Genomic DNA, 23,903 nt, shown 5'->3' with positions numbered 1-23,903 from the left:
GGAAACACAAGCACAACCTGCAAGACATTTTATATGAAATTTAACCATAAATAATTGAAGAGACAAGAAATAATGGAGATAGAATGTATCATAAAAATGCTAAATACCACCTTTACACACAACTATGGTTATGATTCTTCTTTTTCTATTTTCTGATAGTTGATGTGTCTTTATTACCTTGCATGTATGGAATGACAAACTACACTCTGCATTTTATACGCCACTAATTCCAGTTCTTTCATCAGTTGATCAATTACTCAAAGTCGATATTTATTAATTGAGTAGTTAGGTTTGCATTTACTAGTTGACATTTAGAGTTGCCTTACACTCTATAAATTATTGTTTTACTGTTAAAATAAATGTGTATAGGTTATGTTTAAAATTTGGATTATCAGACCCTCAAGGGTTGATGACATGCATGCATTAATATTAGAGAGCTTGGGAGTCAAAAGGATTACATACAGTGTTTCTTCTTTTGTTTTTGAAAGTATTTTTAAAAAAAAATAGATTTTTTTTTTTAAATTGATATATTTTTTATGTTTTTAGATAATTTTAATATGTTAATGTCAAAAATAATTTTTAAAAAAATAAAAAATATTATTTTTTATGTGTTTTGAAATAAAAAGTACTTATAAAAGCTCAGGTGGCAACTTATAAATATGACTGTTAAAATTTTAATTGATGCGGCAATTTATAATTGTGATATCTATTTAAATTCAGAATTAGTTGATCGAGCGGATTAGAAAATAAAATTACAAAATTATCAAAATTGCCAAAACTAGGCCTCGAAATGAGATTTTTAAAATCTAAAAATACAATAGTCAGGGTAGAGATTGTTATTATGAAAAAAAAACGACCTTAAAAAACTTTTGTAAAATTTTGAATGAAACACAACAGTCTAATAAAAAAAAAATCATGATCTTTTTAAGCTATCATTTATGGTCCGTCATGACTAAACCTATCTCACTAGTTTATAAATATATTTGTTATACCATTTATATAATCTGTATGGGGTATATACCCATTTAGTTATTACAGATTCACGCTTGATTGTTTATAATCACCTATGAAAGCTAATGTGTAAACAATAAGTTTTTAAAATTTTTATTTAGAGTAATTTTCAGTTTAAAAATTAAACAAAAATATATATTTTTAATTATAAAAACATATATAGAAAAAAAAATTCATAAAAATATTATTTTGTGTAAATTGATCGAGGAGATAAATAACTCTATCCAACCATTCCAGGTTGACAACCATCCCCCTTCAAAAGTATAACTTGTACTCCCAGGAATAATAATTATCCTATCACTTTTAAAAATAACATTTAATAAAAATCAAGAAACATAATAAGATAAAAATATATTATTTTTCTAATATAATTTTTAAATAATATTATTCTACCAACCACATCTTTTAATTTACCTATTAATTTTTTTAAAAATCCTATAGGGAGGGGGGCATTTCTTGTCGTTCCCTTCCCTTGTGAAAGGTCCGTGGGCAAATCTCAACCCTAGTTAGCAGGTCCCCTTTATGTCCTATAAATTCTGGCAGATTAGGAACCTAGACTAGCCTGGTGGCTGGTAGTACTACTCTCATAAAAGGTTACGTCCGCTGTACTTAGCCTGCAAAAAGAAAAGAAAAAAAAGTATTTTTCATAATTGATTTTAAATTAAATCCATGAGTTATAAATATTCCATCGAGATTGCTGATAAGACATGAGCATGCCATCCCCTTCAGTCCCTTCCCATTCCAGTCAAAAAGAGCGTTAACTCCACTCGCTTTTTAGAGAGCCTAGCTGCACGCTCTCCGTTAGTTTCTTGATTTTGTAAAAGGCAAAATTAAATAAATTAACTATATAACTCCACTTTGATTTTCTTTTCTTTTTTTCAAGTCTTTTTAATCTTGTTATTTTCACCTAAAAAAAAAAAGAGCCCTGTTGAGGAAAACAAGTCAATATCATTAAAGTGTTTTTTAACTCAGCTGTTACGGGCTGGGAAGAAAACATTTTACCATAAAACAAATGATTTTTACAAAAAATTTGGAACAAATATAATTATCATTGAGCACAACATGTTGGATAAAGTGATTAGCATCACATTAGCATATGCTCATGCGTTGCTGTGGTGTATTTTTTCAAAATATATTTTTATTTAATTATATAGAAGTTAAAACAAATACTCATAAGAAAGATTATAATTAGGATTTTAAACAAAAATTAGTTAAAACTTTGTTTTCTTGTTCATATAATTTTTCTGTTTTGATAATAACATGTTTTTTTTTATTATTTGTAGTGTGGTTTATTGCATAAAAACAAATAGTAATTAAAAAAAATCTCCATAGAAATACTAATGACTTGAATTGAAAAGAGAAAAAAATATTTTTTAACAAAAAACTTTTTTTTTTCTTATTGATATATATTTTTTTGTTTTGTTTTGACAAAAACATGTTCTTTATTAAAAAAAATTAAATAAAAACTTATTATGATAGTGAAAATGTCTCACTAAGAAAATAAAATAATAAATTAATTATTTTTTACACACTTATATAAATAAATATGAGAAAATTATACAAGAAAAACAACAAAATAGATACTTCATTATTATTGAATCCTAACGTGAAATTTTTGATAAACATTTGCATGCTAATTTATATATATATATTAAAGCAAAAGACTATTTGATAAATAAGTTAGGCACATTTGGGCCCATGAGGATTGGCCCACGTGTTTGGCTCAAAATAATAATAAAAAAAAAACCCTAGACTGCACGGGTTTAGAATGCTAAACTAACATTCATGGCTTTATTTTAAAAAAAAAATAGACAACAAGTCATTAACATCGAGAGAACACATTGTCCACTTGAACATATAATATATTATTTTTTGGTATAGAATACAGCTTTTTTTGGCGGCTAAAAAGTTAGAATCAAAGTTTCTTGACCCCAAATAACAAATCTCTAACTTTGTTTTCACCTATAAACACCCAAAACAAATCTTATGGCCTTATTAAGTTTATTTTAATCTTGTAAAGGTCCTCCAATTAGTCTAAAAAACCCAAAATTAAATTGAATAAAAAAAAATTCCTAACCGACATTTTTCTTTCCCCTTTTTGTTTTGCAATGACATCCTTTCTCCTATCTCAGAACTTAAAATTTGAAAAATGAAAAAACTTTTTATGACTAAAATTTGAAATCTCAAAACTATAAAGATCAAATAAGGTGTAAATTGAAACTTTATAAACTAAATTGAAATTTCTTATGCCTTTTGAGTAATAGGCTTTGTTTATTTATTTATTTTATTTATTTTGATCCTAGTTTTCTTAATTTGACAAGTCATTCATTATCAGAGAACACATTGACCACTTGAACAGACAATACATCATTGTTTTGTATATATTACAGCCTTTTTGGTGGCTGAATGATTGAGATCAAAGTTTCTTGACCCCAAATTACAAATCTTTAACTTTATTTTCATCAATAAACACCTAAAACAAATCATATGGACCTTATTAAGTTTATTTTAAACTTGTAAAGGTCCTCCAATTAGTCTAAAACACCCAAAATTAAATGAATAAAAAAAAATTCCTAACCGACCTTTTTCTCTACCCTCTTATTTTGTAATGACATCCTTTCTCCTGTCTCAAAAGTTGAGGATTGAAACATGAAAAAAAATATTATGACTAAAATGTAAAATCTCAAAATATAAGGATCAAATAAGACGTAAATTGAAACTTTATAAACTAAATTGAAATTTCTTATGCCTTTTGAGCAATGGGCTTTTTATTTAGTTGTTTGTTTACTTTGATCCTAGTTTTTTTACTTTGATTTTTAACTATAGCCTAAAATTTTATTTCATAACATCAAAATTTAATTTAACATCTAACTATTCATTAATACTTTGCTTATATAAGAACATGTAAACTGAAAGAATTTTAACATATAAGATCATGTTAATATGACTTGGAATGATGAAATTGCAAAGAAACAAATTTAAATGATTAAAATAAAAAACATACACTATAAAAATGAATAGTGCAATCCACAATGTTTTGAGTTTGAGTAAATAGTGGATTCCACTTTTAATAATGACCAATTCTTTTATTTTTGTTCGTATAAAGTTTTAAAATAGATATACCAATGAGCTTTCCTTTTAGAATTTTCTCATTTTAATATGAATAGCTAGAAAAAAAAATCAAAACTTATGTTGTTGTGTCGATCCATAAGTTAACCAACCAAATTTGTGATATAGGTTTAGACCATATCAATTTTTAGATAAGATCTTATTCCAATAAAATTTGAAAGGTATGAAAAAATTATTATAGCAATTCATATAAAAAAGACCATTTTTTATTTAAAAAAAAATCAAATAACTAATAAAAATACCCTTTTAAAAAGAAATGTAAGGTTTCATACTTTTATGAATGAAATATAAGTGTGTTAAGAGTATTCTCCTACTTTAGTTGTTCAACAAATTGAATCGACTTACCAAATAACAATAATTTTTGTGTCGTCATCCTACATTTCTTGTTCATGAATTGTTATTTGTTGGATGGGGGTTTTCAGGTTCCAATAGAGTTGATACTTTGGTTCAAGGTAGTTTATATGTCACACTTCAAAACATGATTTCTTTGCTTTTCAGGAGTTGTATCGTTTGCGTGTACACATGATCATAGGTTTTGCATCACTAATGGTCAAGGGTGTTTTAGTATTTTAACTATGACTTTTTTATACAACCATATTGATGGAGGAACAACTTAGTAATTTTAAAAATATACTATTATTTTTAAAAAAATTGATGACATGTGTACTACACATGTTAGCGCATGGGCTGCTCCCATGCCATTTGAGCGACGTGTGGGGAAGCTTTAAGTGGCCAAATAATGGCTTCTAATGTGGTGTTAGAATTGTCTCGAAGTTCCCTCCATCCTCAAGCATTGTATGTGTCAAATTGATCTTTGGTTTGGACTTGTTGGCCTTTTTTTCCTTTTTTTTTTCTATTTCCTCCTTAATTTTTTAAACTAACCTTGTAAAATTTCAAATTAGTCTTCCAATTTGTTTTTTCTTTAGATCTAGTCCTTTTCTTTTTGTGATTTTATCCTCCTTCAGTTTGTTTTTTCCGATTAGATTTTATTCTCATTCTTTTAATTGTTATTTTTTTTACTCTAGCAAATTTTTTAAATAATTTATTTTCCAGTTTCATCTTTCAACATTAAATTGGTTGAGAATTGAGCTTCTTGATTGAAGCCAAGTGTAACATCCCGACTTTTCAAGCCTAAAACAACAATAATTTTTTTTTTGTGCTTTACACACATTGTGTCGGTAATCGGTGAACATGTTCCCTTCACATCATCAATATACAATCCATAAATCAACAACAATCAACATTTCATTTAAAAGTGAATCTTACATAAACTCATAATATTATGTTTGCATGGTTAGAAGTTCGCATTTAAAATATACATGCATAGACATGAGTTTATATTATATCCTACGAATAGTCATCACGAATTTAATCTAAAAGGATCTAATAATAGTTATATATTTAGTACATTGATTCATATAAAATACATCATGATTTAGAATGCAACTACATGATTCCTTGCAAAAGTAGGTTCCATGTATTGGGTTTCCTAGGTACCTTGTTGGTGTAACAACCCTACTGCAATGCAAAACATTTACAAGAATGCAATTACTTAATAATAATAATAATAATAATAATAAGAAAATGGTCTGGCAGTTTAATAAAGTATTAACATTATCTCATGTTTGAAGCGTGACATTATAGTTCCTTCATGTTCTTGGTATATACAACTTGCAGTACATATAGAAGCACCAATTCTTACAATAATCCATAATCTTAAATCCGGCCATCCTCTTAAGGGATCATTTATCGAGGTTAACCATTCACTTACCCCCGCCATTCCCTTCGAATGCCATTAGCCAAAATTAATCAATCGTTTGTCCCGATAGTCCATTCAATTGTCATTAGCCAAAGCTAATTATTCATTTGTCTCGGTCATCCCTTCGGATGCCATTAGTCCAAGCTAATCATTTGTTTGTCCTAGTCATCCCTTTGGATGCCATTAGCCCAAGCTAATCAATTGTTTGTCCTGGTCATCCCTTCGGATGCAATTAGCCAAAGCTAATCATTTGTTTGTCCTGGTCATCCTTTCGGATGCCATTAGCCAAAACTATTCATTCGTTCATCCCAGTTAGCCTTTCGGATGCTATTAGCCGAAGCCAATCAATTGTTTGTCCCGATCATCCCTTCGGATGCATTTAGCCAAAACTAATCGTTCATTCGTCCCGATCATCCTTTCGGATGCTATTAGCCGAAGCTAATTAATTGTTTGTCCCAGTCATCCCTTTAGATGCAATTAGCCAAATATAATCATTCATTTATCTCGGTCATCCTTTCGGATGCCATTAGCCGAAGCTAATCAATTGTTAACATTTACACATTTGACAATCTGATATCTGAATTAACACAATATAGTAATATTCATGATAAAGTATTTTCATTATTCAAAATTATTTAAAAGGAAGGTGAAAGTCACCTACCTGCAGTAGAAGCTCTACTCGTGCTTCCCTGTTGTTGCTGTTGCACTACACCAATGGTCCCTCCTCAAACTTGTAGACCTATTGTGCGAGAAGCACAACTTCTATACCGAATGTTTGTTTTTTTATCTCCACCATTCAGAATCTAGACTGAATCAGGAAGAACAACATATCCAAATTATAGCCTAATCCAACGGTGGCCGAAGGAGAAAATAGACAGCGAAGAAGACTGTCCAGAAGTGTATTTTCCTAGATATTTTCCTCCCTCGATATCTCTCAAACAGGGACTGATATAGAAAATCCATCCGGCAAAAATGTACACGACATTAATGAGAACAACATATCCGAATATTGTTATGATCCAACGATGGAAGGTGGAGTTATAGCTGTAAGATGTTTTGCCATCAATATATCTTCTCTGCAACCTCTCTCTAAACTCTCTCTTACTCTTGTCAGTCCCTCCAAAAGAGAAGTAGAATGATATTTATGGTTCTAACATCTGGTTAATGGCACATTTATCCCCATCCATTTTTATCATTTGTACATAAACTCCCAACCTTCAGTTATTTGAATAGTAACCTCTCCTAATCTTACGTATTTATTTTGTCGTCACAAATATTTTTCTTTTCAATAATTTAGTTCTATTTCACCTTTCATTTCATTAATTTCACTATTTTTATCTTGATTTGGGTTTCTTTAATTTAATTTAACCCATTTTGCTATTGGTTAAATTTCTCATCTCTTAATAACCCAGAAACATTATAAATGGGGGTTTACACTAGGTTTAGAATTTTATACATTGCAAATTTAGAAGATTAACCTAGGTCTAGAAAATTTGCTTGGTTATTTATTTTTATTTTAAAAAAATACTCAAGTTTTTTCAGTTTTATCCTTCAATTTTTTATTTAATATAAAATTGAGTTCCGTTATTTTTTTATTTTCTTCTTATTGGATTTCTTACTGATTTTGAAAATGACTCGAGTTGTTTTGAGTGGGGTTGTCTTAGGTCTTTTTATCTGTTGTTTTTAGTTACATTTATGTTTTTTAAAATATAAATGTTTTAATTAAATTAAATAAATATAAGCATGAGATACTTATTTATAATATTTCTTATCTCATGTTTTTTTTTTTTATCATTTGACATTTATTTAATTGGACATTGGGGTTTGTTAATATTTTTTATTTGCTTCCCATGGTATTTTTTATTGATTTTGAAAATGATATGGGTTATCTTTGGTCTTTTTTATTTGTCATTCTTTGTTATATTGTTTTTTAAAATGATAATTTATTTTTAATTAAATTAAATTGGTTTATTAAATATAAGCATAAGATGTTTGTTCCATGATATTTTGTTTGGTTTAATTAAATATAAGCAAGGAAACAGAGCATAAGATTTCAGTATTAACCCATTAGCCACCTAAAGAGTTTGTCATGACTTGAACATTTTTTCTTAATGTAAAAAAAACACATTAAATGTAGTTCTCGGCATAGCACTAGCCCAATAGCTAGTTTATATTATAAGAAATATTAAATGGTGGAAAGGGTTTATTATGAAAAATGCATTATGTATCCTCTCATAAGATATTTTGGACTAATTATTCACACTACTTCTTTTTCATCCTTTTTTTTTTTTAATTTATCCCTCATCAGATCAAATTATAAGCCAATTTTAACTAATTTGTTAGGGGAATATGAAATTAAAAAATATAGAATTAAAGTGAAAAACAAATAGAGAAAATGGGTGGCTTTTACAAACTTTAAGGTGAAATACCTATTTTACCTTTTAAAAAACAAGAAAAATTTTAAAGGGGCAATTATATCTTTTTGTTTTTATAATGCATACTGAAAATGACATTTATCCACTTAAATTCAAAAACTTTTAAGTCTTACATTATAAGGTTTTGCCAACTTTTTTCATTTTTAATGAATAATACAATGACTTCAATGTCATTTAAAGTGGATTTTCTATAGCTTCCAATTAAGGGTATTTTTTTTTTATTTGCACTCAATTCGTGTGGGTGGTCCATGTGCTCTTGAAGCGGTATGTGTAAGGCCTTCCAATGACAAACACTATCTTTCACGACATTGCCTCCAAGAAGAAGCAACTTGTGTGGGCAAAAGATGTCTGGTTTGGCACTAACGACCTTTTTTTTTATCCTTCTCTCTCTCATCCTTGATTTCATGCATGCACCTTTAAAGTCTCAAAAAAGCCCTTCAATTTTTAACCCTTTTGGATTTGGCTAATGTTCTTTTGATTACTACTTGTTTTATTTGAAATAATTTATAAAATTAGAATTTCTTTTCAATTCAACCCCCTTTAATTTTTAATCTTTCAAATTTAGTCCCCATTTTTTTTTATTGATATTTGTTTTGTCAAGATAATTTTTAAAATTGATTTTTTTAACAATTTGATCCTTATTTTTTATTGCTATTTTTTCATCTTTCTTAGTTTTCTTTTCTTATCAAATTTGATCCTTATTTTTTTATTGCTATTTTCTTCACCTTGGAAGTTTTTTTTTTTCTTAGTTTCATTCAAATTAAATTGATTCTGAATTGAGCTTCTTGATTGAGCATAGGTCTAAAATTTTATGATTAGCGAGTTTTAGAGATTAACCCAGGTTTATGAGGTTCACCTAGGTTGTCTTGATTTTTTAAAATTGATTTTATTTTTTGATATTATCCTTCAACATTCAATTAGTTTAAAATTATTATGTTTTTTTCAATTTAGTCATTCAACATCGAGTTGTTTTGTAGTTGACCTTCATCGTCTTATTCAATTCACTTTCGTTAATGGCTTTTTCATTTACCTTTTACTAGCATAAATAATCATTTAATTAAATTAGTTTGGAATTGAGCTGTAGCATCTTCAACTTTTTAATTTCACTTTATCGGTTTATTTTATCCATTATGATTAGAATGTAAAATCAATGATTTCTTTATTTTATATATATCTTAACATGATATTTTAACCGTACAAAATTTGTGGCAAAGTTTCCTATAATATTTAGTGTTTCCAGGTGTCGACACCTTTATTTTTCATAATTTTTCACAACTCAAACATTCAATCCAATTATTCTGGACTACTTTCATATTCAACATTCATTATAGCACTTCTTTTCCTTCACAATATAAAATATTAAAAAAATTATAAGAGAAGTACTAAAAAGAAAACTAATGCTTTCCTTTTAAATAAAAATACTAATTATAAAATAATATTACTAATTGGTTATAAAAACTAAAATATTACATGCTTCCAAATTCAAAATTCAAATGCACATCAAAGAGCATTTTCAAAATTATAATATATGGAAAGTTTACAAAAGTCCATATTATAACCTTAGTAGCTACTAAACACAAAAGCAATCTACTACTCATCACAAACATGAGAAGATCCTAAAATCAAGATTTAATTATTTAATGAGAAAGCATTATTTAATGACCATTATAATAAGAAGAAATTATATCTCCTTAATTATTATTCTTATTATTTTTCATTTTCTTTCGAGTACTAACATATTATAAAGATAAATTCTTTATCTAATTAGATACTTTAATGTTATCCTGTTTACACAAAGTTTCTATTTGCCATTGTTTTCATTTAAACTTTAAATAACATTTCATCATGATAATCAAGACTTTTTAATGCCTCTAACACCATCCAGGTATTAGTCGATTTTATTTGATCCGATCATCGAATTCTTTGATACCTCTAGTACCATCCAAGATATTAGTTTCAGTCTTGGTCGTCAGATGCACGAACGCTTCTAATACCACTCAAGGTACTAATACATTTCAATCCCGGACATTAGATTCATTAACACCCCTCAATTTCAATCCATCATTCTTAACATAGACATATACAACACTTCTAGAATTTAACATTGACCAACATGTAAAATTGCAATATGAAAAAAAATATAAGTATGAGATTAACTCCTACCTAGCACATGTGCTCATGCTATCACTCCTAACTAGTTCTTTGCTAAACAACTTTTCTTGTACCATTATGGTTACAATTGTTATTAGAAATGTAATCATCAACTATACCCAAATTCTATTCTCATTCAAACACTAATAAGAAAAATGTTTTAGGATTCCACATTAGGATTATTATTTAACAATAATTTCAAACAACATTAGAAATTTATAGGATATTGGCCGGATTATTCTACTCGACCCCCAAGCATTGTTTGGTATTTTAATTATATCTAGAGTTATAAAACTTTGTTTTAGGCATGGTTGGTCTTTTTGAAAAGGTAAAATGTAAGGCTACAACTTCTATGAAGGAAGCAATATCCAGTTCTGCCATATACCCACCTGAAATCACCCTTAACAATAGCAATTTAACCTTCCTTCCAATAGTTGTTCATAATAAGAGTTTTATAACTTCAAATTTTGCAAGGTCAATTTCCTTTGAAAGTTAACACTCATCCAATAAAACAAAGTTTAACAAGTTATGGTCCTCCCTTTTAATTTCTACTCTTAATCAAAACCTTATGGTCAAGGAAAATGGCTCTAAATTTTTTTTTTAGGGATTTTACTAATTATTAAATTTTCTAATACAACACACATCATTCTAAATACAATTCCCTTAATAACTTCATCAAGCAAATTCATTTTCCAATTTCTTTCCCTCCGTCCAAAGCCTAGTAAGTGATGGGGACAAGTTTGTTTTCAATTTTTTTCCAAATTAGATCATAACCCATTCAATATTCACATATATAAGCATTAATAAAATACTACATTAAGCATTAATTCAATCATTCATTCAAATTCATATTTCATATTGTATTCTTTAATAAAACTTGTACTTTTCACATGACATACATGTAATTAAAGCTTGATTTAAAGCTTCTCACCTTTTAATCACAAGAATTTAAAAAAAAGAAAGTGTTAGAAACAAGTATTTCTTTCCCTTCTAATTTCTCCTCTCAAACCCGCCACGTTCCATGCCAAATTACCCTAAGTTTTTTTTTTATTTTTCTAAGCCTAATATCCTCTTAATCTCTTCCTACCCCTTAATTTCTAGTGTAAATGTATGAATTTAGATAGATTATTGAAGGAATTTAAAAAAAAAACATTTCCTCTCTCCTTTTCTATTAAGTTGGCCACTCTTGGCTTCATTTAGAAGCTAATAGTGCTCATATACTCATTCTTTAGCCCTTAAAGACAACATTACCTCTCCTTTTAATAGTTTAGTGTTTTTTGTTTAACCAGGTATTTTGTCTCGTCAACCTAACAATTTTAAATTCAATATAAGTTTTTTTATCCATATTACTGTTAACATGACAATCCCCCAGTTTAATTTTACCCATTTTATTTTTGAATCGAAATTTTTAGTATTTATGAATCTTGAAAAATCTTAATCAGGGTTTATATGAACTTTTTGATTAAGCCCACGTCTAAGATTTCACGAGTTGTGAGTTTTAGATATTAACCCATGTTTAGGAAGTTCACCAAGGTTGTCTTTTTTTTTAATTGATTTTTATTTTTATTTTATCCGTCAACATTAAATTGGTTTATTTTTTTTCAATTCTGTCATTCAACATTGAATTATTTTATAATTGAGTTTTAGAATTGTATTCAATTCGCTTTCGTTAACAACATTTCCTTTTACCTTGTAATAGCATGGATAATAATTTAATAAAATAAAATATTTATTCTAAAAAAACAGAGTTATTATTAAGTATATGATCTGTATTATAATGTCAAATATTTTAGGCTTATAAAATATCAATTTAATTAGTTAGATATGCAAACATTCCCTTTCATAATTGAGAATTTTTTATGTCAAAATGTGTGTTAAAAATCTTATAAATTAATCTTTTTGCTGAAAAAATATATATTAATCCAACATACAACAAAAGAATGGACTATATAAGGAGTTGAGGAAGCCATGACCATCACTTGCCATTCAAATCGCCCAATCCCTGCTTGAAATGACTTAGTATTCCCATTAGCCGAAACGAAATGTATAAGTTTTTTTTTTTTTATCCAAAATGAACAGTAAAAACCAAAACTACGTCGTTTTTAAAAATAAAATTTAGTGAATTTTTTCATGCTAAGGTTCACAGACTCTTCAATTTATTTACATTAGTTTTGCCTCTAAGAATAAATAAATACACAATTTGCAATAAGGCCCCTAACTCCTCGAGGGGGACTAGAAGAGGAAATTTGAAGAGAGAAGTGGAGGGAGAGAGAACAACAAAACCTTCCATTTTCGAAGGTAATTATGATCAAATGGGATACCATCTCGAAGAATAGGGTTAACCAATGGCTATACCAATGTCCTTGATTGTTGGCGAAGGGAGAGACTTGAATTGGATCTGAAAATGATGTTAGAAATTAAATTAATTTAATTTTTAAGAGATTTAAGGCATATTAATATGTCTTTTTAAGTTGAAAATTATGAAGGGTGTGTGGGGGTTATATTAAAGTATTTTTGAATAAAATTATTGTAAAATAGGGGCTCGCCTCCTATTAAATTTGAAGCATGTTTGGAAGTGAGGTTACAATTGCAGTTGTTTTTTAAAGTGTTTTTCGTGCTAAAATGCATCAAAATAATATTTTTTTTTATTTTTTAAAAAATTTATTTTTGGAGAATCAACGCAATCAAAATTATCCAAAACATAAAAAAAATTAATTTTTTACAAAAAAAATTAATTTTTTTTTTTGGGAATTCGCTTTTGCATCGCTTTCCTAAACATTTTTGTATTATAAATAGTTTTGTGATTGTTTTTAAATTTGTGATTGTGTTTTTTTTTTTATATAAAAAAAATTAATTAGAGATTTTTTACTTGTAAGAGAGCTTTTAGGAAGATTTTAATATGAAATTAATAGTGCATGTTAATTAACAAAAATACTTTTAAAATTATAACTAGAAAAAATAAAGTTTTAACATCACTCATCCATCGTATTATCAAATAGATTCCATCTTATTATCAAAAATAGACCTTAGGCCTATATTTGCTTTTATGATTGGAAGTATTTTTTGAAACATTTGATTTTTTTTTAAAATTAATTTTTTTATGTTTATAAATTGATTTTAATATGTTGATATTAAAAATAATATATATATATATTATATTATATATATTTTTAATATATTTTAAATAAAAAATACTATAAAATATCATAAAACTACGAGGTATTAAAGTAACTCTTGTGATTCTAGTGGGAGCATTTGGAAACGTAGGGCAACCTGTTTTGTTTTAAAAAAATCAATTTTTTTAAAAATATTTTTTTTATGTTTTGATGTGATGATCTTAAAAATAATTTTAAAAAATAATAAAAAAATATTATTTTAATATATTTAAAAATAAAAAATATTTTAAAAAGTTACTATAACACCAATTTCAAAACAAGTTTACAACTAGTAACCATCGCATCCACGGCCAAAAGGTGACACACAAATTGAGGTGGTGGTGAAAATTGTTACACAAAAAGGTCGCTATAATTAGGGGTGTTCACGGTTCGATTCGATTCGGTTTAATGACTCAAAAAACCAATCGAACTGATTACCAGTATTTTTGTATAAAATTAATCGAACCTGACCGGAAATCAGTTCAAACCGAACCAATCCGGTTCAGTTAAATCTGGTTTTTTAAGGAAAAAACCAGGAAAGCTAATCCCATGGGTTTTTTTTTTAATTTTTTTGAAAATTGGTTTCCTTACATTAAATTAAGCTTTAAATTTTTTAAAGTAAACTGATGTTAAGCTAAATTGTAAATTTAATATGAATATAAAACCAAAACCACAACATCTCCATCCTCCACATCACATATTGTCAATGAGATTGGGCCCCTGGAAGGCTGGTATGCTATTACTTTACGATTCATTCCCCTCTATCACCACCTTCTTGTATATTTATGGCGTCCGCTTGCAAGAAGCAATCATAACAAGGACCTAAGCAAACTGATGCAGCGACGACTCCCTAAAGAGAAACACAGAGAAGACCAAAGGATAGCACAGAGACGAAGAATAAGAGTGTAGACAAAAATTCAACATTTCAGTTATTTAGAATACATACTCAAAACCAACGCATAAAACTTACATCAATCAACAAAACAAACTAGAAAAAACAGATAAAAGTAAAAATCAAACCCGATCTAATCAATTATCTCTCAAGATCAAAGGAAATCATAAAAAGAGCAAAGGAACGAGAGAGAGAAAAGTAGAAACAATATATACGTGTCATCGATACCCTAGAGACTAATTACTTTGATCTAGCGAGGTTTGATTTTCTAAATTTTTTGTAAGGATATAAAGAGAGAGATCCAGTTCTGGTGTGAGCTGTGGGTATTTACTTATTGATCAGCTAGAGAAGAGAACAAATGCAATGGGCAATAGGCAAAGAGAATGGAAAAATTTGAAGGGGAAAGGGCTAAGAAGGCTGGTCTGGTGTGAGTGGCAGCTTCAGAAGAAAATTGTAATGTCATTTAGGTTTAGGTTTACTGTGCTATTTATACTAGGTGGTGGTTTACTCGTTTCTAACTTTATTTTTATGGGTGGCCGGTTCGGTTCACCGGTTTTGGTGGTAAAACCGAAACCGAACCGAACCGAACCAAAAAGATTTCTGGTTTTAGTAATCGGTTTAATCGGCTTTTCATCTCGGTTCGGTTTTTTTGGTTAATTTTTCATCGGTTTTCTTGGTTTTTCAGTTATCGGTTTTTTTTGAACACCCCTAGTATAATATATACAAGTTACAAACATCTTTTTTGAAAAAAAAAAGGAAAAAGGGAAAAAAAAAATCATTTCTATTCTATATATTTATTGCCATCTCTTTTTTAAAGGACTGATTTATATTTTATTTTTCATTCCTTTCAAATAAAGTTATTATCAATACTATTCTGAAAGTTATTTTTAATTTTCAATTGGTACAGAGAATTTCAATTCACACTTAAAATAACATATATATAACGAAATAGTGGTGTGTATATATATATATAACATCACAACCTTTTTCTATTTTAGCTGCAATTATAATATGCTTGGGGTTGTGTCTAATTAATGTGTTATAATTCACTATTCAAATAAATTTAAATACTTATATTATTATTATTGTTTTTAAAATTTAATTCAGTTCAAAACTCGATTTATTTAAAATAAAAATCGAGTCAGGTTTAAAATAAAATTAAATCTAATTACTTGAACGAATTTTGATAACTCGAGCAAAACTCCATAATCCAAATTTTAAAGAATGGTTTTAAAACTTCGCTTGTTAATTTTTAAACTATTATTACTGCTCTATATCCACGCCATTATTTTCCCAGCATTCTCCCAGGTGCGGTCGATGTTGCATTGTCTCATATTTGATAGATCATGCAAAATTTTTTAAAAAGATCTAAGTACTTTAATGACAGAAAAATAAGCTTCAATTTGAAGAGCGAGGGCAGGGTGGAGCTGCTCCTCGAGGTCAAGCCTTGTTCGAATTTGGGATAATCCTTTTAGCGGCAGTTTGGTTTCCTTTTAGAGAAGTAATGACTCCTGGCTCCTGTCTCTCTCTCTCTCCCTCTCCTGTTTCTCTCTCTGTCTCCGTCTCCCTCTCCTCTCTCCCTCTCCCTCCTCTCTCTCTCGCTGTCTCCCTCCCTCTCTCTCTTCTTCTCTCTCTCTGTGCACTGTGCTGTTTTAGTTGGATGAGCCCATGGTTGTGCTCGCAAGTACCTTGAAGTGACGAGGCTCGCGTTCGAAGGGCTCCATCGGCTAGCCTGGCCACCACACAGGCAAATCATTACTGCAATTCACTGCCCGAGTTGCCTTTTCATAGATTCTATAGAACAAATTGTACATAGCTAATAATCATCATAAATCATATGCTGTGGCCACTGGGGCACAGACATGAGGGACAGCAAGTTCACGCTTGATTTTCTAGTTTTTATCAACGGTTTTGGAGAAAAACTCGACCTTTTTTATCATCACAAATCATATGCTTTGGATTTGGTCATTTCTTCATGCTACCTCAAGTGCTTTTTGTTGTGTCCTGCACCCTCGAAGTACCCAGCTTGTGCCTCGTTTAACAGGCAGTGGAATTACATGTCCATCTATATATGAGCACTGCAATAAAGATGGTTTCTTTAAATATTATTTTGTAACAAGTGTTTTCCTCCTTTAAACTTGGGAAAAACCTTTCAATTTCTATTATATTAAAAAATAAAAAATATTATTTTCCAGACATTTCTCCCCGAAGATATTATTTTCAGTTCAGTTTTTATAAAAAAAATAATAACCAAACCAAAACTAATTCAAACCGACCGGTTTCGATTCGATTCGGTTTTTTAAAATAAAAACCGATTCAAACTGATCTGGCTCGATTTTTCAGTTTATTTGCTCACCTCTAATTTCTGCTTGCAAAACCAAATATCACAATCTAATTCCCAATTTATTTATTTTTCTTTGTATAATCAACGTAATTCATTTCTTAAAAATATTTTAATAAAAAGGCACTTTCCAAATACTCCCCAAATCCATGTGAATCTATCTCTTATCACTATCAATGCTCATATGATAAAGCATTATTAAATGTTTTTTACCTGTTTTTTCTACAATTTTAATAAGCTTTAATTAAAAAATAACAACACCAAGTAAATAAATAAAAAGGCTCATAGCATTCGATCCCAGTCAAGGGTCATGCAGGCTCGGTAGCTGGTAATTGGCCGGGAAAGACTGATGATGATTTTTTTGGCCTTTAGTGTCCGCATAACCACGGGCAGGAAAAACTTTAAGAATTTTCTAATTTGAATTCTATATATTTTTTAAAGATGGCCTCGTCATTGTTATCCGTTTCCCAGCTAAGAAAAAAACATTTTTTTATTCTCCATTCACCTTCTCTGCTTTGACTTACTGCCATCATTTTTATACATTTTTAACCAAAAGCATGGAATATGGATAAATATTTTATCATTGATTTACCGAAAGAAAATATGATGAAGGATTTCTACCAATAATTTCGGACGAAAGCATGATATGATAAAAAATTATATTAGCATTTCCATAAACATTGCTGACATATCAAATGGCAGAAAAGAAATTATTTTGTTTGAGAGTGTGATTGTAGTTGATTTTTAAAGTGTTTTTCACTCAGAAATTTATTTAAAATATATTAATTTAAAGTTAAAAAAAATAAAAAAAATTTAAATTTTTTTTAGAAATACTTTTAAAATGTAAAAACAAATAGGGTAGGCAGATAAAGCCTTCTTTCTTTCTCTTTTTCTAAAACTAGACTGGGAAAATCTCTATATATTACAAGTATGAAGTAAAGAAAAAATAAAAAAAAAAATCAAATTATTTTAAAAATATTTTTGAAATATAAATATAAACAGGTAGGCAGATCAAGCCTTTTTTCCTTTTTTTTTTTTTTTTTTTTTTTTCTAAAACTAGACTCTGAAAATCTCTATATGTTACAAGTATGATATACTCAAGCCATTCATTCATTATTATTATTAACTATTTTTAAAATTGTTGGATTTATCTCGTTAAATTTTTATCTTGTCAGGTTTTCTTTTAATAAAAAAAAATGGTTTTTTTTATGACTTTGGTCATTACTTTCTTTGTTTCCTTTTCACTCTTCTCTGTACTGTATATTTCATGTGTGTGTGTGTGTGTGTGTGTATATATATATATATATATTTTTTTTTTTTTTAAATGTTGATTTTCTAAAGAACATTAAGAATGGTAACGTGGTAAGATTTCTCGGCGAAACTGTAGATGCAGGGAGCTCCCAGTGAGCTTATAGTGAGGGCAGTTTCAGGTGAGTGAAGCAAGGATGATGGGAGGTGCCCCCGCAGAAACAAGATTTTACCAAGCTACCTCTGTATTTCCCGTTAGTGTTCATGTACTATATTTGAAAATTCTTGACTATAAAAAGAAGAAAAACTAAAGCAAGCTCATCGATAAAGTTATCACTTGGAAATGGACAAGAGAGTACAAAAGAAAGTTGGTCCGAAGAGTGGTACGTGTACAAAAGCACCTGAGCACACCTTGGCTAAATACAAAAACCAGCAGTTTCTCACATGAACCTGAAACTGAACCTAACTATATCTCCCCGCCGTCTTTGCAGGGCTGGGAAACCTCCAAGAACACCCCAGCCTCTCGAGAAAAGAAAGAAAGGCTACAGAATTCGTGTCAAATTGACCACAATATCAAAAGGAAAATCTATCCACAACATGTACTGTAAAGACGTGTATAAACTACACGTATAACGTATCAATATACGCGTATATACATGGAAAGACTCTAAATCGCAAATATATAGAGAGAGAGGGTGGTTGAGGAGTCTCCCTTGGGACCCTCACAGTGCGTCTTTATCTAGACCTTTTTGTCCTTGTTTCTTTGTAGCCCATATTTTCCTTTTTTTCATAGCTTCACTCCTTATATATTGTTTATTAATTAATGTCTTCGTCCTCCTCCTCATCATCATCTAGCAGTGGCAATGGCAATGGCAATGGCAGCGGCAGCGGTGGTGGTAATTACGGTGCAAGAAGAGCCGGTGAGTACGAAGGGCCATCAAGGTCTCGTCCAAGAGCCATTAACGAGGTTTGGCCTGAGCCTTTTCTGGAAGCTCTTGCTGCCCAAGTCGCCATTGATGCTTCTCGCCTCGTCGGCCGGCTGGTCGCGGCTCAGGCACTTGCCAATGTATTCCAGGTAAATGTATTCTCTTGAGACTCACGATGGTTTTAATCTTACTCTGTGTATGCATAAGAAGTGGAGGCCATCTTGTCTGTGGCATCAGTGGGTTTGTCTTGTTGAGATTTGGTGGCTGTTTTGAGAGGTAATTATGCTAATCAGTTAGCAGCCGCGTAGGCTGAGAGGTAGGCGCCATAGAGTAGAGTCACTTATCACCATCCGGTGGATATGGTACCAAAAATGGACAAAAACTTGGTCTAGTCAAAGCACTGTTTGGAATCTGTCAGGGAGCTAAAATGATGCTATGAACTCCGTTGGTTTTGTATACAAAAATAGATTCTGAGACTTCTGTTTTTATTTCAATGGAAACTGAAGAAATGCTGACACAGTGTAACAGCAGCTTGGGCTGGATGCATACAAGCATCCAAGGAGAAACCATACCTTTGGAAGGAACTGCTTTTTAATGGGTCCATTTCTAACTAAATTTATGCCCCTTTTTGATGTAGCAGTTTCATCTTGGCAATTTTTAGTTGCTTCATCTTTTGAATATTCCTAAAGAAAATATCCATTTTTGGACCCCGTTTCATATCTTTCGGAAAAGACTCTTTTGGTTTTGAATATCTCTTTCCCTTTCCTGGCATGATTTTATTTTAGCTCTATAATCCCTTGCCTTTTTGACCCAACTTTCTTACCTTGCTAAAAGATCCATTGAGATACTTTTCTAGTGCTAAAATGTGGATAGAGACGTTTGAAACCTACTTTTAACCCGGCTAATGCTTTTAGACTCGTGCCCAGATTGAATTTTTCAGGAGCAACATTTTCTTTTTGCTGTGGAAACAACCAATCCCCGCTTGGTTTTTAGGTAAAGCCAAATTTGGGGGATTGACTTGTTTATGACAGTGAATCGAACATTCTAGGGTTTTGTTCAAACTGAATTTCTCAATCAAACAAAACCAAAATCTGGGTGGTTTTATACGAGGAGCAGCAGTCTCCATTAATAGCAAAGAGCTTTGAGAAAGTTCTCATCATTACATGGTCCAATGTAGCTCGGGGGTGGGATGATTTAGATGGATAGGAGCTATGAAGTCATTGTTTTACTATTTTTGTATCAAACACTTTAGGCTTCTGTCTTGGCAATTAAGAAGGATATCTCACAAATTGACCGGTCTTGTGGGATCAGTCAATAGTCAGCATGTGCAATGCCAAAAGTACATGGAGCCCCATGCTGGTGCCTGGTTTCATAAATTGATGTCACTTCAGAGATAGGGTCTTCTCTTCGCTCAAGCCAGAGGCAGTCGGTGACTCAACTTTTATTCCTTGTTATATTCTGTGTTTTCACTACCTCCATTTTCATTTCTATCACTTCTTCTTCCCTATTTTTCATTCCTCTAGTTTCAGCACAGTAAATTTCGTATCTCTTAGTTGAATTCTGAACCTCTCATGAAAAACACTTGTTCAATGGCTTTAGCTTTGTGTAACTTTCAAGTCCTGGAGACCTTGAGGGATTGTTCCAGTGAGTTCATAAAACCAAATCTCTTGTATTTGATCCAAACTCAAACGGGCTTGTAAAGCTTGTACCTTGGAAAGATTCTAATGAATAGATCTACTATCATAACTGCCAATAACTTGGCAGTAAGAATGGTCAAAGAATTAATTAATTATTATCAAAACTGGTAGGAGTAAATTATTTAAATCTTAAAAAAATAAGGGAGGAAGTTAGAATTCATTGATCGAAAGGGGGGGACGAGCATCGATATGATGTAGGGAATGTGGGAAGTAGAAGTTAGGGAGACAATCGAAGAAAAAGGTAGTCGGAGAAGATATGGATTCGCTTCTTTTAACGAGACAGGCCTTTGGCCAACTCTTTCTTGGTAATGAAAGAGAGAGAGAGAGAGAGAGAGAGAGAGAGAGATGGGAGAGCACGCTTCGAGTTATAATCCTTTTTAACAGTAAATCTAACTTCACATGTGTGTGTGCGCGAGTGTCTTTTGGCATGCGGTGGCCTTTCTTCTTCTTATTTTGAATTAGGCCTCGAAACCTCCCATGCTTGATTCATTTCTGTGTAGCATTTGTGGTGGTGTAAGCTCTCTGCTGGCGCCTGTCCTTCAGTGTTCTCAGAAAAGTAATTTCCCTCCCTGCTCAACCAAAACTAATGGTTCTTTGACCCGAAGATTTTGTCTCTCCCTGCCCGATTTCATTTAGATTTCGCCATTGTACTTTGCTGTACCTTATCCTGTATGGCATGGAGGATGAATGAATAAGAGTAATTATAATAAAAAGTTAAAGTTTACAATAACAATAAAGAGAGAGAGAGGGGTCGCTTTCTCCTGATAGTAGTAGGATACTGTTGATGTGGTTTACCACAGCATGTCTAGGCTAGAAGACAAGTCTGTTCTGCTTTGAAAAGAAACACACTTTATATGAGAGCTCTGACTGGTTCTGACGCATGGAACCCATTAAAATAACGTGTCTTTCTCTTTTCTCTAACACCCTCTACTACTGCTCTCTAGTCCCTAGTCTCTCTTGCCTGCTCTTTCCTGTCTGGCATCGTCATGTATGAATTGGGCACCAGCTTCAAGCCTTCTCTCAATTAAAAGCTTCATGCGCATGCTTTCGAGTGCCTCGCCATACTGACGTTTTCCCACGCTCTATGTGATCAGCATTTGTAGATGACACTGACACGTTTTGCTGGATCGGGTCTTGGAGTTGTTTAATCATTTAAAATACCGGCCTCTTTAGCTTGGTAGGTGGTCTTTGTTTTTTCACAATATTATTATTGTTAAGATGACCCATGCATTGTTATATATATATATATATATATATATATTATGAAACCCATTTAAATTATGGTTTTTTAAGACATTAATTATTAATCAATTTTGTGAGGTCAAGTCTTTCATCATCACCTTGTTTTTGTTGCATCCATGGACCATGGTGATCTTCATATTCTTGCCTTCGCTGGTGCCTGGTCTATTATATAATGGCATCCCGTAGTTATGTAAATTTACTTTTAATGTGGAGTAGTTCAAAAATAAAAATCAATTGGCGTCTCATAGATCTCCATCTATGCACAGTAATTAGTTTTCTTCTACTGTGGTTCCGTATAAACCCTACCCACCAGCTAACGAAGCCTTAAACATGCAACTTGCTCTAGCTAGCTTCGCGTAAGTTCAAATGATGGGATAAAAAAATTATGGCTGAAAGTTTCATTTCATGTATCTTCTGCTAGCTGTTGTTGCATGATGCAATTGCTACGTGTGCATGCATAGCCGTCGTCTCTGTATATATCTTTTTATGCTTTACATGGTGTCCTCTTTGCTTTCAGGTGTGTTCAACGTGGCGAGCAGTCTCGCGTTCGGATCCTCTTTGGCACCGTCTCACTCGCGGTATCTGGGGCCGCACCAACCTCCTCCATGACACTTGGCGAGAGGAGTATATCTACCGCCACCAAACGGCCCAAAACTTCCGATCCGGAAGAGCTGTCCATTTCGCTCTCCACTTTGATACAGCTGATGATGTGGATGACCCCAACGACCCTGATGCTCTAATATGCCGCTGTCTCGCTCTCTCCGATCGCTACCTTGCATGCGGTTTTGCTGACGGCGCTGTCCGCCTCTTCGATCTCACCACGCGCCTCCATGCACGCACTTTCCGCCCTGAACACCGTGACCGCCTGGGCAGGTTCTCTCGTGCGGTCTCGGGCATCTTCATCACGGCCACACGCTTGGTGTTTGCCACGTTAGATGGTGATATCCACGTGGCGGCGCTAAATAGCAATGCCAATCCACGTAGGGCCCGCTTAGGTGAGTTGTTGAACGACGGGGCGTTAGTGGACTTCACGGGCCGTGGGCGATGGTGGGTGGGCCTATACGCTGGGCTTCCGGGCCGAGCCTTTCGTGTCTGGGATGGTAACACCGAAGAACCTCTCTTTGAAGGCGGGTCGTTGACTGACCCAGAAGCTGTGATGGGTTGGCACACGTTGACAGAGGTGACTGAGTTTGTGGGCCGAGTCAGGGTCACGAGTCAGGAATCGGTAGTGGCATGCACGAGTTCGAGACTCGTTATTTTTGATTTGGGGGACCTTGGGGCTGTACTAAGGGAGGAGGACTACACTAACAGGAGAGGCATCTTGGTGGGTTCCTTTGACGTATGCAATGAGGCGTATGTGATTGTAGATGGCAGGGGGAACGCTAGCGTGCGCAGGGCGGACACCTCGGAGGAGATGTGTGGCTTTACCGTGAGGCCTCCAAGGGGGGTGCTTGGGTGCATGAATGGTGGGTACGTGCTAACGTGCGCGGGTGGTGTCATAAGGGTATGGCAGATAGAGCAGCCTGGTCGCCAAGAGTATTTGTATAGCTTCGGGGAGAGGTTAGGAGAGGTAAACGCTCTCGTTGCAGATGAGAGGCACGTGGCAGCAGCATCAAGTGACACGAATATACACCTGTGGGATTTTGGGGCACAGTAGGAGGAGGGCGTGGGGGGGTTGGGGTTAGGGTTAGGGTTAGGGGACCTGACCTAGAAAGGGAAATAGACCTAAGCTGAGATGGAGGGATGGTGACAAGAGGGGGATGTAGGCTCGGTAGGGTTTAGATTTTAGTTTTAGCACGAGGAACCTGATATCTTTGACTTGTATGAAAGTAGCATGTGATTTTTGATATGGAGAGAGAGAGAGGGAGGGAGAGGTGGGGAGGGGCGTGTCAGCCGCTGTTTTGGGAAATCCTTTTG

The 23,903-nt window shown here is 32.2% G+C and overlaps 1 protein-coding gene across 1 annotated transcript; it reads left to right on the top strand.

Annotated features, from left to right (window-relative positions):
* Positions 1-18,944: 18,944 nt before the first annotated feature.
* LOC118047156 (transcriptional regulator STERILE APETALA) lies at positions 18,945-23,850 on the top strand. Its single transcript, XM_035056382.2, has 2 exons — positions 18,945-19,196; positions 22,504-23,850. Exons 1-2 carry the CDS (start codon positions 18,945-18,947, stop codon positions 23,641-23,643), a joined length of 1,392 nt encoding a protein of 463 aa, XP_034912273.1. The 3' UTR covers positions 23,644-23,850.
* Positions 23,851-23,903: the final 53 nt, after the last annotated feature.

The sequence above is a fragment of the Populus alba genome, chromosome 14 (genome assembly GCF_005239225.2).
Source record: "Populus alba chromosome 14, ASM523922v2, whole genome shotgun sequence".
NCBI classification, from domain to species: domain Eukaryota; kingdom Viridiplantae; phylum Streptophyta; class Magnoliopsida; order Malpighiales; family Salicaceae; genus Populus; species Populus alba.
Note: the sequence above shows the minus strand (reverse complement) of the source record. Positions and strands in the feature narration are given on the sequence as shown.

Excerpts from the sequence above, each read along its gene's own strand:
- LOC118047156 (XM_035056382.2), top strand. The coding sequence starts at position 18,945 with ATGTCTTCGTCCTCCTCCTCATCATCATCTAGCAGTGGCAATGGCAAT. Across the intron at positions 19,197-22,503 it reads CACTTGCCAATGTATTCCAG|GTGTGTTCAACGTGGCGAGC; the intron begins GTAAATGTATTC and ends CTTTGCTTTCAG.